At 40.2% G+C, this 14,408-nt stretch overlaps 1 protein-coding gene and 1 non-coding gene across 3 annotated transcripts in view; both read left to right on the forward strand.

The window, feature by feature from the left end:
• The window catches only part of Wdr35 (WD repeat domain 35), a 62,938-nt gene that overhangs the window by 27,709 nt on the left and 20,821 nt on the right, over window positions 1–14,408 (forward strand). For both annotated transcript variants that reach the window (XM_060365752.1, XM_060365763.1), the window contains 5 exons: window positions 4,724–4,868; window positions 5,864–5,933; window positions 8,240–8,293; window positions 10,492–10,601; window positions 11,013–11,223. In XM_060365752.1, the coding sequence (XP_060221735.1) occupies window positions 4,724–4,868; window positions 5,864–5,933; window positions 8,240–8,293; window positions 10,492–10,601; window positions 11,013–11,223 (590 nt within the window). The remainder of the gene's footprint in view (window positions 1–4,723; window positions 4,869–5,863; window positions 5,934–8,239; window positions 8,294–10,491; window positions 10,602–11,012; window positions 11,224–14,408) is intronic.
• On the forward strand, window positions 8,789–8,895 carry LOC132652063 (U6 spliceosomal RNA). The gene has a single exon (XR_009589555.1). It is a non-coding gene; the product is annotated as a U6 spliceosomal RNA (small nuclear RNA).

A 14,408-nucleotide genomic window follows, 5' to 3' on the forward strand; every position in this document is an offset into this window, starting at 1 on the left:
ATTCTACATATTTGAAGTTTGTTACATTTGTATGAAGGTGTTGTATATGTGCCTGTTTATATATGTATGTTGGTGTGTGCTGGCGTACATATGTGTGTATGTATATTGAGGTCTGAAGTTGAAGCTGGCAGTCTTCTCTGAGCTTGCTCTATGGTTGTTTATTGAGGCAGAGCCTCTTGCTGTGCTTAGAGTTTGCCAGAATAGACTAGTCTTGCTAGCAGCTTGCTCCAGGGATCCCATCTCTGCCTCCTGAATGCCGGGACTACAGGTGGCTGGCATGCCTGTTTGCCTTTTGTTAATGTGTGTTCTGGGGATGCAAACTCAGTTCCTCATGGTTATGTGGGTACTTGGATTGTTGAGCCATCTCTCTAGCATTGATATTTTGAATTGTTTTCATCTTTAAATCCCCTTAAAAGGGAGTTGAGTGTTTTTATCTGGATAGTGTTTTCTCCCCCTGCTCCAAATCCTGTCTCTTAAAAATTAATCTTTGAGGCTGGAAAGGAGGCTCGGCAGTTAAGCACACCTAAATGCTCTTCCAGGGAACTTGGGTTTAATTCCATCACCCACATGGCAGCTCGTAACCCTCTGTAATTCCAGTTCCAGGGATCGGATGCCCTCTTTTGTTTTTGAGGAGCACCAGGAGTGTAAATGTTGCACAGACATACATGCAGGCAAAACATCCATACACATAAAATAGAAAGAAATAGATCTTTAACAAAGTTTCGGTTTCTTTCTAATATATTTTCATGAACTTTTTGAGAATGCCATACAATGTGTTTTGATCATATTAGCTTGCCCTAATGACTACTAGGTATTTCTCCCAGCTCTCCCTTCCTCCTAAACTTTACACCCTCTCTTTGTTCTTTTATAACCCACTGAGTCCAATTTGTGCTGTCCGTATACTTGTCGGCGTGAAGTTATTCATTGTAGTGTACTGTAGCTACCATACTCCTTAGGATCACTGTCTCCTCCTACAGAAGCCATCAACTGCCAATAGCTCCATACTTCAGAAGGCAGGCTTCTGAGCCCCTCCTCCTCCATGCTAGTGTGTTGGTTGTCTTGATCTTGCTTAGGTTTTGTGCAGGCAACCATAGCTACTGCGAGTTCCTAAGTGCAGTGGTCCTGTCACATCCAGATGACACTGTTTTACTTTGCTCCTCTTCTGACCTCTTGCTCTTACAGTCTTTCTGCCCCCTCCCCTGATGGGCCCTGAGCCTTGCGGCTGGGATTATATTGCTGTCCCATTTGTGACTGAGCACGCCACGGACACTTATTCTCTGTACTTTGATCAGTTGTGAATTTCTGTTCACTGCACAAAGAAACCTCTCTGATGAAGACTGAGAACTGTTTTAGCCTATGAGTATGAAGAGAAGCACTCTATGAGCCTGAATGTATGGGGGAATTTGATATTAAGTCAATTTAGCAAGTTAATAGCATTAGGTTTTTCCCTAGGCTTGCAAACTCCCTAAGAAGATTTTCAGTACCAAGCATGTGTTTCCTCCTGTGGATCAAGCATTAAATCCAATCAGGCGGCAGTTGGTCACCCTGTTAACATTTGTGCCACTACTTCATCACGGGCATTCCGTTCCATGCCAGATGTTCTTGCAGTTCACAGGGCTCACAGCTGGATGAGACTGCTGCTGCCTTCCCTGCAGCCTGTACAGCACCTTCTAGTCCTGGTCATTACCAGTTGATTTCCTCCGTGTGCCGTGGCTCAGTTGTGGGATTACTTTCTTAATAGAGTACAACCATCAAACTGTGATGAGAAACCTCATCTTCGTTTTGTTATAAACTCAGTTGGGCTTTAATATTTCAATAAAAAAAACCTATCAGAATGTACGCAGATGGCATTATCTTCCCATGTGAATTTACTGAAAGTACTACTATATTAATTGAAAATAAGTTTCTGATATTTTTACACTTATTCTGAGTATTGCCTGGAGTGCTGGGTTACCTTATAAAAATTCAAGAGACAATAAAACAATGATAGCTGCCATGCCTAGTGGGTCCTGATGTTTATTGAGGGGCATTCTGCTTCAGCGATTCAGAGCACATTTTCAAGAGTAGTAGAGGATCTGGGTTTATGTCCCACTTGTCTGCTTTCTAGCTGGATAGCGTAGGCAAGGTTTAACTGTTTCATACCCAGGCTTCTTTATCTGCTAAATAACGATAACATTGTTGGCCTTATGCAGTGGTTGCAAGTTAATATGTATAAATGTGTTTAGAAGAGTACCTGGCATATATTTAAAATTATTAAGCATTTACTTTATTCTAGGAAGCATGCTATATTTTCTTTCTCTTTTAATCCTTAAAACAACTCTATAGGGATGATATTGTTATCATCAATTGACAAGTAAATGGAGGTTCAGAGAGAGAAAATAATTTAAAATCATGGTTATGAAGGGTTTGAAGTTTGGATCTAAGAGTGCCCTGCTTGTCTTTTGAACCAGTACCATTTAAATTTTGAATTAATCAGGATAGCAATAAGTTCTCATATTTATGAAGTATCAAGAATAAAGGACACAAGGGAGGGGAAAGTGTGATCAAAATAAATTGTATGGAAAAAAAGAGTAAACACCATGAATATAGCTTATAATTGTAGTTAAACATTGGTTGAGAAAATGCTTTTATATGCTTTGGAAAATCTATATTTTACCAGGAAGCAGTACAGGCTTGTGAGAGCGTAATTACCAGAATTGAAATATTCATGTTGAATTCACTAAATATTTATTAGAGTTTAGTAAAAAGCCAGTGAGAACACAGCCTGGGTGTTTCTAGCACCCGCTGGAGGCTTGGCTGCTATTCTCCAGGCTTTGGTTTTCAAGGCAGTGAAGGCTTTGTGCTCCCTCTGGAGGTCATTAATAGAATACATTTTGTTTTGATTAGAAAAGCCTTGAGAGACAGAATTTAAAAATTTAAAAAAATATCTGACTCAACTGTACAGAAATACTTAGCATATAAATTTTGAATTTGAGCTCTTGAGCTGTCAGTCTACTCACGTAACACTTGCCAGGCAGTTTCTAAGGGTCCTGCTGCCAAAAATGCCCCTGGTTAGGGCTGTGGGAGAAGCGCCGCAAGCTCTTGCTAACATCGGGCTTACTGCTTTGCATCGTAAATAGAGGAAGCTTACACTGTTTGATTATTCATGAGCTCAGAAAACAAGGAGTAATGCTCTTTAGGGAGGACTGCTTTGCTTTTATATATTTCGTTTCAAAGTGTATCTTTAACTTTATATATTTAGTTTGTGATCTTAGGTGTCTTTTTCTGCTTAGTTCCCATGTTTTAGTCCACTGTTGGAGTTGATGAGCCTCACTATGTCACAAAAGCATACACAACAGGTATTCAGTTAAATGTTGTTTAAGTAATGAAGCAGATGAAAACAAGCCTAGAATCATGGAACTCAGGAGTTTTTTTTTTTTTTCTTTCTTTCTTTTTATTTATTTTTTTTAATTAAGTGAAATGGAAATACAATACAAATAAGATCAAGAAAAAGGATAAATGTTTTAACCAAGCTGTGATTGGTAGTGAGGAGAGGAGAAAAAGATTGGGTTTTAATTATCTGTTCATCAGTTGATAGGTGTCTGAGTTGTTTCTACATGTTGGCTGTTATGTAGAATGCTGTTTTGAACATTTGAGTATAAGTTTGTGTGTATGTGTGTGTTTTAGTTTCTCTTGGGCATATACCTAGGAGTAGAATTGCTAGATAATGTGTATCTTTATTCAACATTTTGAGACTCTTAGACATGTTTTTTTAGAGTAATTTACATTTCTTTTTTTTTTTCTACACCTTATCAATTCTCGTTGTCTTCTCAAAATTCTAGCTACCCTGGTGAGGATCATGTGATATGCCAATTGTAATTTGCATTTTCAGCTTTTTGTTGGTTAATGATGTTGGTCATCTTTTAATGGTTGTTTGTGTATCTTATGAAGAAGTGTTTACTTATATTCTTTGCCTTTTAAAAAGGTTTTTATTTTATTAAATATCTTGTGGACAATTTCATATATATATTTATAACCATTAATTTCTTATAATATATATGATTTGTAAATATTTTCTCACTTAATTTTCTTGATTCACATGAAACACAAATGTCTTTAATTTTGTTGCTGTCTATTGGGTTTATTTTTGCTACATAGTTTTGGGGTCACTCCTAAGGCACCAACTGTTGCCTAACTCTGGCTCACAAACATTTGCTCCTGGAGCTGGAGTGATGGCTCAGTGGTTAAGAGTACTGGTTATTCTTCCGGGGGACCGGGGTTCAATTCCCAGCACCCATGTGCTGTAACTCCAGAGTTGCTGACACCCTCACACGGACGTACATGCAGGAAAACCACAAATGCACATGAGATAAAAAAATAAATTGTTAAAAATGCTGCTCCTCCTCTTTTCCCTTTGTGATAGTAAGGACTGAATCTATGGCTTCTCACAAGCTGAGCAAGTGTTCTTGTTGGCCACAGCAGCAGCAAATACCACTGAGTATTCTTTACAAGTCCTGAGGTTTTAGCTCTTGATCCATTTAGATTGCAGATCCATTTTACTTAATATTGTTGCATGATACTAATAACCTTAGATTCTTTTCTGACTTGCAAGACTGCATGTGCATATTTCAGGACTGTGGGTTTACTGTTTTTAAAATGAGTGGTTGGACTCAGTGATGCTGAAGTGCTCTGAAGCATATTCTGTGTTCTCATAGACTCTTTGTCTTAATGTTCTCTTTCATAGTACCGTTATTTGTTGCAATGACCAAAACCCATGTGATAGCAGCTTCAAAAGAAGCATTTTATACCTGGCAATATCGTGTGGCAAAGAAGCTCACAGCTCTGGAGATCAATCAGATCACACGGTCTCGAAAAGAAGGGAGAGAAAGGTATGTTTCTTGATACCTATTTTTAATAACTCGGCCATATCACATTGAAGCCAGACATAGCTAATTCTTCATTGCCATTTTTGAGAAATATGCATTGCCTTTGTTAATAGAAACACTTTTAATTAGCTTGAATTTCCTTTAAATTTACCAAAGTAAAAGAAAGTTGGGATGGTGTAAACAAAACAAAACATCGATATTAATAAAAGCTGGAAATCTGTGGGGATTTTTTGGGTTAGGTAATGGCTGTGTAACCCACTCCACATTATTACTGTTACACTGAAAGTGCAGTCATTCAGCTAAGAAACTGGTGTCTAGGGACCTTCCTAGGAGGTGATCATCACATCAATCACCAGGGAAATGCGTGTCCTTAGACACAGGTATGGAAGAGGGCTTTGGGCGGCCTGAACTGGGCAGGTGGCTTCTTTCCTGGGCCCTGGATTCCAGGGAGTCTGAACTGGGGTGGTTTCTGGTCGGTGAGGGTAAAGAGGGCTCTGCCACACAGCGATGTGAAGAGCTTGGATGACGGGACTTCTGGAGTAAGCGTCACCATGAAGATGTGTAAATGTCATGTATAAAGTTAGGCCTTCCCAAGGCTGATGTTGCAGCAGACAGGAGGATGAGGCAGATGGATTATGAGTTTAAAATCTACCTGGACTACATAGACTTTTTTTTTTGATAAGCATGCAAGCGAACAAACAATCACTCCTGACCAACAGTCAGGCAGACTATCTCACAGCTTAATGAACTCTTTTGGGAAGGCATAACTTGGTTGTTCACAATGGGGCATAACTTTGCTGAGCAGATCACTTACATAACTGTAAATATTTGGTGGATAGTTTCTGCTTTTATGAGATAAGCTGTATCACAAACTCTTTATAATATCAGGGTTTTCCTATTAAATAATTATGCTCATTGTTGTCATTCAGTCCTTAATTGTTAACATTATGAAATAGTATAATTCTCACTTTCTTCAAAAATTTTGATTTTCTTAACAGAATTTATCATGTTGATGATGTTCCTTCCGGCTCTGTGGATGGGGTGTTCGATTATAGTAAAGCCATTCAAGTAGGTGGTTTTTGTCAGTAAGTGTTAGTGTCTGTAGATAACACTGTGATTTTATTGGAGACTTGAACAAGAGTTTGTTTCTAGTAAGTAGGATAGGACATCATTTTAACAGTCCCTTAAACATGGTGACACCTGCTTTTTACCTGGTTGCCAGGGACCCGCACTCAGGTCCTACTGCTTGGCCGGAAGCCCTTTACCCACTAAGCCAGCTTCACAACCCCAAATGTTAACTTAGTTGCATGTTTTAGGGCTTATGAGTTTGTGTTGGGCTGCATTTGTAATTATCTCAGGCCACATATGTCTGTTAGTGTTAGTTGTGTTGATTGTAGATGTTGTGAACTGTTCCATAATTTTATCACTATAAAGGAACTCTCTCTTTGCTCTTTCATTTTGTCATCTATTCCCTAGCCATTGGTCCCTGGCAGTTCTCCAGATAGAAGAGTCTGACTTCTGTCTGATTGGTTTGTCATGTACAAACCACTATTTTAACCTGTAGAGACTGGCAGCTTTTTTGCTAAGCGCACTATCCTTTATTTAGATCCATTCAGGTGAGTGCAGGGCTCTTCTGTTTACACTTCCGCTGGCATACGTTAGCCTCCTTGATCACAATTTATCTTTTTTTTTTTTTTGGTTCAATTCTATTGGAGTTACATTTTTTTTAAAATTTTTCATCAATTACACTTTATTCATTCTGCATCCCCCCATAAGCTCCTCCCTCCTCCCCTCCCAATCCCACCCTCCCTCCTCCCTCTGCATGCATGCCACTCCCCAAGTCCACTGATAGGGGAGGTTCTCCTCTCCTTTCTGATCTTAGTCCATCAGTTCACATCAAAAGTGGCTGCATTGTCCTCTACTATGGCCTGGTAAGGCTGCTCCCCCCCAGGGAGAGGTGATCAAAGAGCAGGCCAATCAGATTATGTCAGAGGCAGTCCCTCTTCACATTACTATGTAACCCAATTGGACTCTGAACTGCCCTGGGCTACATCTGTGCAGGGGTTCTGGGTTATCTCTATGAATAGTCCTTGGTTGGAGTATGAGTCTCTGGGAAGTTCCCTGTGTTCAAATTTTCTTGTTCTTTTGCTCTCCTTGTGGAGACCCTGTCCTCTCCAGCTCTTACTATTTCCCAGTTCTTACCTAAAATTCCGTTCACCTGCCCAACAGTTGCCCATCAGGCTCAGCATCTGCTTTGATAGTCTGTAGGGCAGAGGCTTTCAGAGGCCCTCTGTGGGAGGTTCCTAGGTTGTTTCTTGTTTTCTTCTTCTTCTGATGTCCATCCTCTTTGCCTTTCCGGATGGGGATTGGACATTTTAGTTAGGGTCCTCTCTCTTGCTTAGTTTCTTTAGATGCACAGGTTTTAGTGGGTTTGTCCTATGTTGTATGTCTATATGAGTGAGTATATACCATGTGTGTCTTTTTGCTTCTGGGACAACTCACTCAGGATGATCCTTTCCATATCCCACCATTTACCTGCAAATTTCATGATTTCCTTATTTTTCATTGCTGAGTAATATTCCATTGTGTAGATGTACCACAATTTCTGCATCCATTCTTCAGTTGAGGGGCATCTGGGTTGTTTCCAGCTTCTGGCTATTACAAATAAAGCTGCTACAAACATGGTTGAGCAAATGTCCTTTTTGTGTACTTGAGCCTCTTTTGGATATATGCCCAGGAGTGGTATGGCTAGATCTTGAGGAAGCGCTATTAGTTGTCTGAGAAAGCGCCAGATTGATTTCCAGAGTGGTTGTACCAGTTTACATTCCCACCAGCAGTGGAGAAGGGTTCCCCTTTCTCCACAACCTCTCCAGCATGTGTTGTCACTTGAGTTTTTGATCTTGGCCATTCTCATGGGTGTAAGGTGAAATCTCAGGGTTGTTTTGATTTGCATTTCCCTAATGGCTAGTGAGGTTGAGCATTTCTTTAAGTGCTTCTCTGCCATTTGGTATTCCTCTACAGAGAATTCTCTGTTTAGCTCTGTTCCCCATGGGCTTAGGCTTTTCCCCACCTAGTGTAAGTTAGATACTTTTCCCTCTGTGCTTTTATAACACACTTGTATCTCTTTTGACAGACTATATATAATTAGATGTTTGGCTTATAGTCTTTGGAAGTTGATTTTTAAGTAATCCCTTGGGGGTTAAGATTATATTAGAGTATCTTTAATATTTACTTCAGTGGTTGACAGGTAGTAGGCACTCAGTAAATATAATTGCTATGTTAACAAATGTATTATTTTATATTTTAATAATTGTATACTGGTTTGGACCTTTGTCATTCAATAAATATTACATAAAATGATTGATTACTTTTAGGGTACAAGGGATCCAATTTGTGCCATTACTGCATCTGATAAAACATTGATTGTGGTAAGCTGAAATATAACTCATTTTATGAATAATAATTGTTTAAATTATAGAACTAGGTGTATAATTTTGTGGATGTGCTAACTTATCTCAAGTCTGATCGAGGAAATGAGAAATTTTTAAAGCTTGCACACGTATTAATCATTTTCAAATATATTAACTATTTATGAAACAGTAGGGTGATGTCAGCTGAGAAGTGAGCATGTACATGGAGCATGTATGTGTTGAAAGCCCTACAGAGCTGGTAGCTGCAGAGACTGTATGGAAAGCATTGGGCTTAGAGAATTTTTTTTTCCTGACTGTAGCCCAGGATTTTATCCTGGCTCTGGTTTAACTACCTTCATAAAACTTAGAATGAGGTGCTGTATTTTTCCATCCATTAAAGGGGAAGAGTTCCTGGCAATATTTTGCTAAAATTTAAATATAGAAGCGGTGGTATAATGTTTTCTTCTTGAGCTCTGATATTTGAAAACATTAACTTTAGAAGTAACTGTTTGAGTGCTCGCTTCGGCAGCACATATACTAAAATTGGAATGATACAGAGAAGATTAGCATGGCCCCTGCGCAAGGATGACACACAAATTCGTGAAGCGTTCCATATTTTTACATGGATTGCTGCAGCCATGAATCATCTGAAGGAATGGGCGGGCATGGGAGCTTTAGCAGGCCTTCTGGTGTTGGTCTCCTTGGTTTGCCTGTGGTATATATGCAAGATTAGAGTCTCACAACAGTGTGATGCAGCCATGATCATTCAGGCCTTTACAGCCATTGAAGCAGGACATTCTCCCCAAGCATGGTTGGATACCATAAAAAGCTAAAATGATACGCTCAGGATGCGAGGCTAAGCACTGCACTCAGGGTCAGCCGCTTTGGACCCAGAGAAGAGCATGTCTGATTGCATGCGGGTTGATGCCCTAGGTCCCGCCTCTGAGAAAAAGGTATCAGTCGGGTCTGATGCTCTTTGGGTGGATGACACCTAAATGAACATCTGTACAAAGTCCCAATTTATTTCTAATATCAGAGATCAGACCTCTACTCTTGCCTGATGCGTCTAAAACAAAAAGGGGGAACTGTAGAGAGCTGCGGAATGCTATGCCTTAAAGATGGAGCTGGTTTCCGCCTTCCACCTTCCCGATGGTGAGTGCTCTCTGTCACGAACAACTCCACATTCGGCTAAGGCCGAGGATCTGGCTTGCTTCCATGTATGTGGACCTATCTGCATTGCCCCCGTGGCACGCCTGGGTTGGCTACCCAGAGGCTATTTAAGCTGTGGGCTGGCTTTCCCCGGGGTCCGAGGATTGTTCAATATTCCTGAATAAACTGCATTGAAAAAAAAAAAAAAAAAGAAGTAACTGTTTGATACAGCAGTGTGTTTGAGTTGCATCAGCAGAGGCTTAACTGTTTCCTGTTCAGTTCTCTAGCAGTCAGCTCATTTTGTGGGAAGACGCTCTTAAGAACGTTGTATCCTATGGCTTTCCCAGTTTTTTGATAGGTCCTGCTTGAGCATCATGCTGAAGAAGCCTTGCTCTGCGGCTAAAAGGGCTTACAGACATTCTCTCTTGCCCACTGCCCCATGTGGCTCATGTGTAGATGAGTCTGAAATCCAGGCACAGGTCCCGCCCCTCTGCTGCATTTGCTGCCAGCCTGTACACTGTCATGCTTGTCCAGGAAGTATATATCCTGTGTCAGTGTTTAAATTATACTCAAGGTGTTACTGTTTTTCAGATGACCTTTCCTCTTGCCGAAAGCTGATGCTGTAGGAGGAAGGCAGTAGGATGGAGGGCTAGACTTCCAGTAACGGCTATTTCCCACCATGACCTTCCATTTCATATATGTGGAATGCAATTGAATCAATACTTTGTTAGCTTTTAGTCTACTCTGATATTAACCCAAACATTTATAAGAAGCCTTAGATGTTTCTTTCTCATCAGATAGGACTCTGGGTATTACCAAAGAGCTGGGGTCCTGACTTCTTTCTTGAATATTTCATGAGGAAAAATTAGACCCCCTATAGCTGCTGTTAAGAGACTTAACTTAGGGGATAAACATATATTTAGCAACGTGGTTCTGCAGCAGAATTGGGCTCTTGCTAGGACAGTATCATTTTGGTTTTAAAAACATGGCCATGTAGAGAGACCTGTGTTTACAGCTTGACGTTTTTATTGTACATATGCTATAGTAATCAAAGGCCATGTCTGTAGGGCCGTGAATCTGGCATCATCCAGAGGTACAGCTTTCCTAATGTTGCTTTGATTCAAAAGTATTCGCTGGATTGCCGAGCCTGCCAGTTATCTCTGAACTGCAATTCTAGGTGAGTCTGTGACTTCTCTGGGGCATCAGGCTTACGCTGTGATGGTTGGATTTGGTGCAATATGTGTTTATTTATGTATGTTTATTATGAGCTTGTTGAGGATAGTTTACTTTTCTCTATTTTTTTCACTTTATTTTCTGGTATTTTTTTTTTTTTTTTTTTACTCTTGAAGCTTAACATTAACTATTTTATATTTTGATACTATCAGGTTTTGAATATGTTTTTCTTGTAAGGTAGCAAAGTGAAGAATAGTTTCTATCTTTTGTTTAATTTGCTTAAAAAGTTTTAAAGTAATTTCTACCATGTTCTTTCTGATAAAGGAGTCTTGAAGAACTGTTGTAGGCAATTTGACTTCATGACCACTGATAGTATTTTACAATTTTTCCCTTCCCCCAACCACATGACTTCTAGTCGTCTTGCTATCATTGACATCGCGGGAGTCTTGACTTTCTTTGACTTGGATACTCGGGTGACAGACAGTACAGGGCAGCAAGTAGTCGGCGAGTTGTTAAAATTGGAGCGCAAAGATGTCTGGGATATGAAGTGGGCCAAAGATAATCCCGATTTGTTTGCAATGATGGAGAAGACAAGAATGTATGTTTTCAGAAACTTGGATCCTGAGGTACAAGCAAGAAACTTATGTTAACAGCCAGATGCAAAATCTGGATATTTCTTTTTCTTTTCTTTTCTTTTCTTTTCTTTTCTTTTCTTTTCTTTTCTTTTCTTTTCTTTTCTTTTTTTTTTTTTTTGAGAAATTTATTGGCATTGCTGCATACATGTGTGGAAATTAATTTATAAGTTTCTGTGGGTTTAAGAATATTTGGTTCATGGGGCTGGAGAGATGGCTCAAGTTCCAGAGGCCTCAGTTCAATTTCCAGCACTCACATAGCAGTTCACAACTGTTTGTAACTCCTGTTCCAGGGGATCTGACACCCTCACACAGACAGAAATATAGTCAAAACACCAGTGTACATAAAATAAAAATAAATAAACAAATAAAAGTATTTTAAAAATATTTGGTTCAAAGTGGGAATAATACATTTAAAATATCTTTGCATTCACTAAAAGCTTTTTTCCTATGGATTTTTTTTAAGAAGAGGAACTCATAGCTAGGCAGGGAGGCATAGACTTGCAATTCCAGTACAGCAGAGGCTGAGGGAGGAGAACCATGCTTTCTGCGTCCAGCCTGGGCTATCTAGAAGTTCCAGGACAACTTGGACCATGTAGTGAGACCCTATCTGAAACCAAAACTGAGCCCACCAGAATGGGACCATAGCCACTCATTAAATAATCTCTTTTTTCTCTTTCTCTTATCAACATTCACAGTAATGAAAATCGCCAGGTGTATTTGCTGAATGTTTGAGATTGCTTTGTCTCTTTGTTCTCCTGTGCTGATGTAGCTGGCTTATGCTTACCTCACATTTCTTATGCTCCCCAGCACTCACTAATCCACACCTTCATGTACCCAGTTACCCTACCTCGCATTGTGACTGCTTTCTCCTTCTGTCCATTAAGTTCTCTCATTAATTTTCAGGTCTTTTCTGATTATAACTCACATCAGCTGATGTTTCTGAAAGAGTTGGGAGGTTTTTTATTAAAATATTTTCAATATAGAATTTATGCATGAGAGTTAAGAGAGCAGGAGATGCACTCAAAGGAAAGACATCCCGAGGAGCTACAGGCGTCTCTAAGAGAGACTCCCACCAGCTGCTCTCTGTGCTCTCCTGTCAACCTATCTATTCTGGAGCAACTCTTTTAAAAAATTATTTATTTATTTTTATTTATTACAGCTTATTCATTTTGTATCCCAGCTGTAGCCCCCTCCCCTGACCCCTCCCAATCTTGCCCTCCCTTCCTCTTCTCTTCCCATGCCCCTCCCCCAATTTGCTGATAAGGGAGGTCCTCCTCTCCTTTCATCTGACCCTAGCCAATCTATCAGGTCTCATCAGGACTGGCTGCATTGTCTTCCTCTGTGGCCTGGTAAAGCTGCTTCCTCCTCAGAGGGAGGTGATCAAAGAGCCAGCCACTGAGTTCATGTCAGAGACAGTCCCTGTTCCCATTACTAGGGAACCCACTTGGAGATTGAGCTGCCATGAGCTACATCTGTGCAGGGGTTCCAGGTTATCTCCATGCATGGCTGGACCAACTCTTAACCCTGTGATTAGGCCATACAAAATACATTGATCTATAGCATAATCAAAAAGATAATTTTTAAAATAATATTTGGGTTACTAGTGATTTTCAGTATGGACTTTTCTGTTGTACTTCACCAGTATAAATAGCAAGAGATGAGTTAATGTCTTACTTATCAGTTTCTGTTTGTTTGTTCTTGGGAAGAGATTGCATACTCAGGGCCTCGAGCTGTTAAAGGTTTTTTTGTAGCCTTTTGTTTAGTGTTGAGCTGTTGCTCTTTTAAGATACCAAGCTGTTTGTGCATTTTTCTCTTTTGAGCTCTGCTGGGGCTCTTTGCGTCATGAAATAATAGGTTAGTTGCTTTTAAAAGACTCGGTTAAATCATTAAGGAGCCTTTTGGTCTTCGTAATTCTTAGACCCTGAGAAATGGTTCAAAGAAAAGACATTTTGGATTACTATTGCCTTTGCATGGCTTCTTTCAGGGAGCCAAGGGAAGTTTGGCCTTCTCCACAAAACAATTGTGGAAGTTTGACAGGTGCACACAGAATAACCTTGAAGATGAAAGAATGCTTTCTGAATGCTAGAGTCCTTTTTCTGTTCTTGGCCCTACTCCTTGTAAGCCAGGAGTCATATGCCCTGAGAGTGGGTATTTATTATGGTTGCCCAGGGTATGTGGAGTGTGGTCAATCTAGCACCAAGTGAAACCTTTACACCTTTGTCTGGGAGAGAATATTAAGTAGTTCTAACAGACTAGTCTTTATTAAAAAAAAAAAAAATCATTATTTTCTTCAATTTTGTTTGTTTCCTGGCTTGTCATATAACCCAGTTTCTGTTAAATTTTGAGCTAGATCAACCTTTAAACTAACTTGAGCACTGTCAAGAAGTCTTTGTCCACTGTGCTGTTCTGGTCTCTGTTTTCCCAGGGACCCGGGCCTCTGTGCTCCCTGCTTGCTCAGGTCCTTCCTCCAGCTGCTTTAGACTGTGAGAAGACATCTATCTGGACAGAGCTCCAGGATAATGTGTTCCTCAGGACACAGCCGTCCACATTAGCACAGATGAGCTGTGGTGTGACAGTCAGCTGTGAGGATAGATAAGTGATCACTGTTTTCATGTGGTGAGGGAGGGAGGAGGCAGCTCTGCCATTCCACAGTGGCTTGTTGCTCATGTTATCAGTGATCCCTGGAGCTGGCAGTCTTTTAAGAACCTCTGAAGTCTAATTTATGAGGTGGAGGTAAAATTTGATTATTAAATCTCTCAATCTAGTTAATTATGTGTATTCAAGCCTGAGTGTGTCACTGTGTGCTAAGACTGAATAGCTAAGTCAGGACACTTCAGGGAGCCTGCTGTCTCACACTGTGAGGCCTCTGACTGCTGGGCAAAGCCCCATGGCTTCTTGATACAGCACAGCATACCAAAGCTTTAATGCCTGCTTTTGATAAAAATACATACCTTGCATACTGCTTATGTGAGTGTACCCTGAATTGTAGCTCATTATTATGACACGTGTGTTCAGTTGTGGTATGGATGAACAGCTACTGTATATTGGAAAACAACATTGGTTGATGTAATTGGACCTAGTTATCTCTATCAACTTGACACAGGCCTGGCATTACCCACAGTGAGAGGTACTGTCCAGATCAGACTGTCCTGTGCCCATATCTGTGCGGGATTTTC

The sequence above is a fragment of the Meriones unguiculatus genome, chromosome 1 (genome assembly GCF_030254825.1).
Source record: "Meriones unguiculatus strain TT.TT164.6M chromosome 1, Bangor_MerUng_6.1, whole genome shotgun sequence".
NCBI lineage: Eukaryota > Metazoa > Chordata > Mammalia > Rodentia > Muridae > Meriones > Meriones unguiculatus.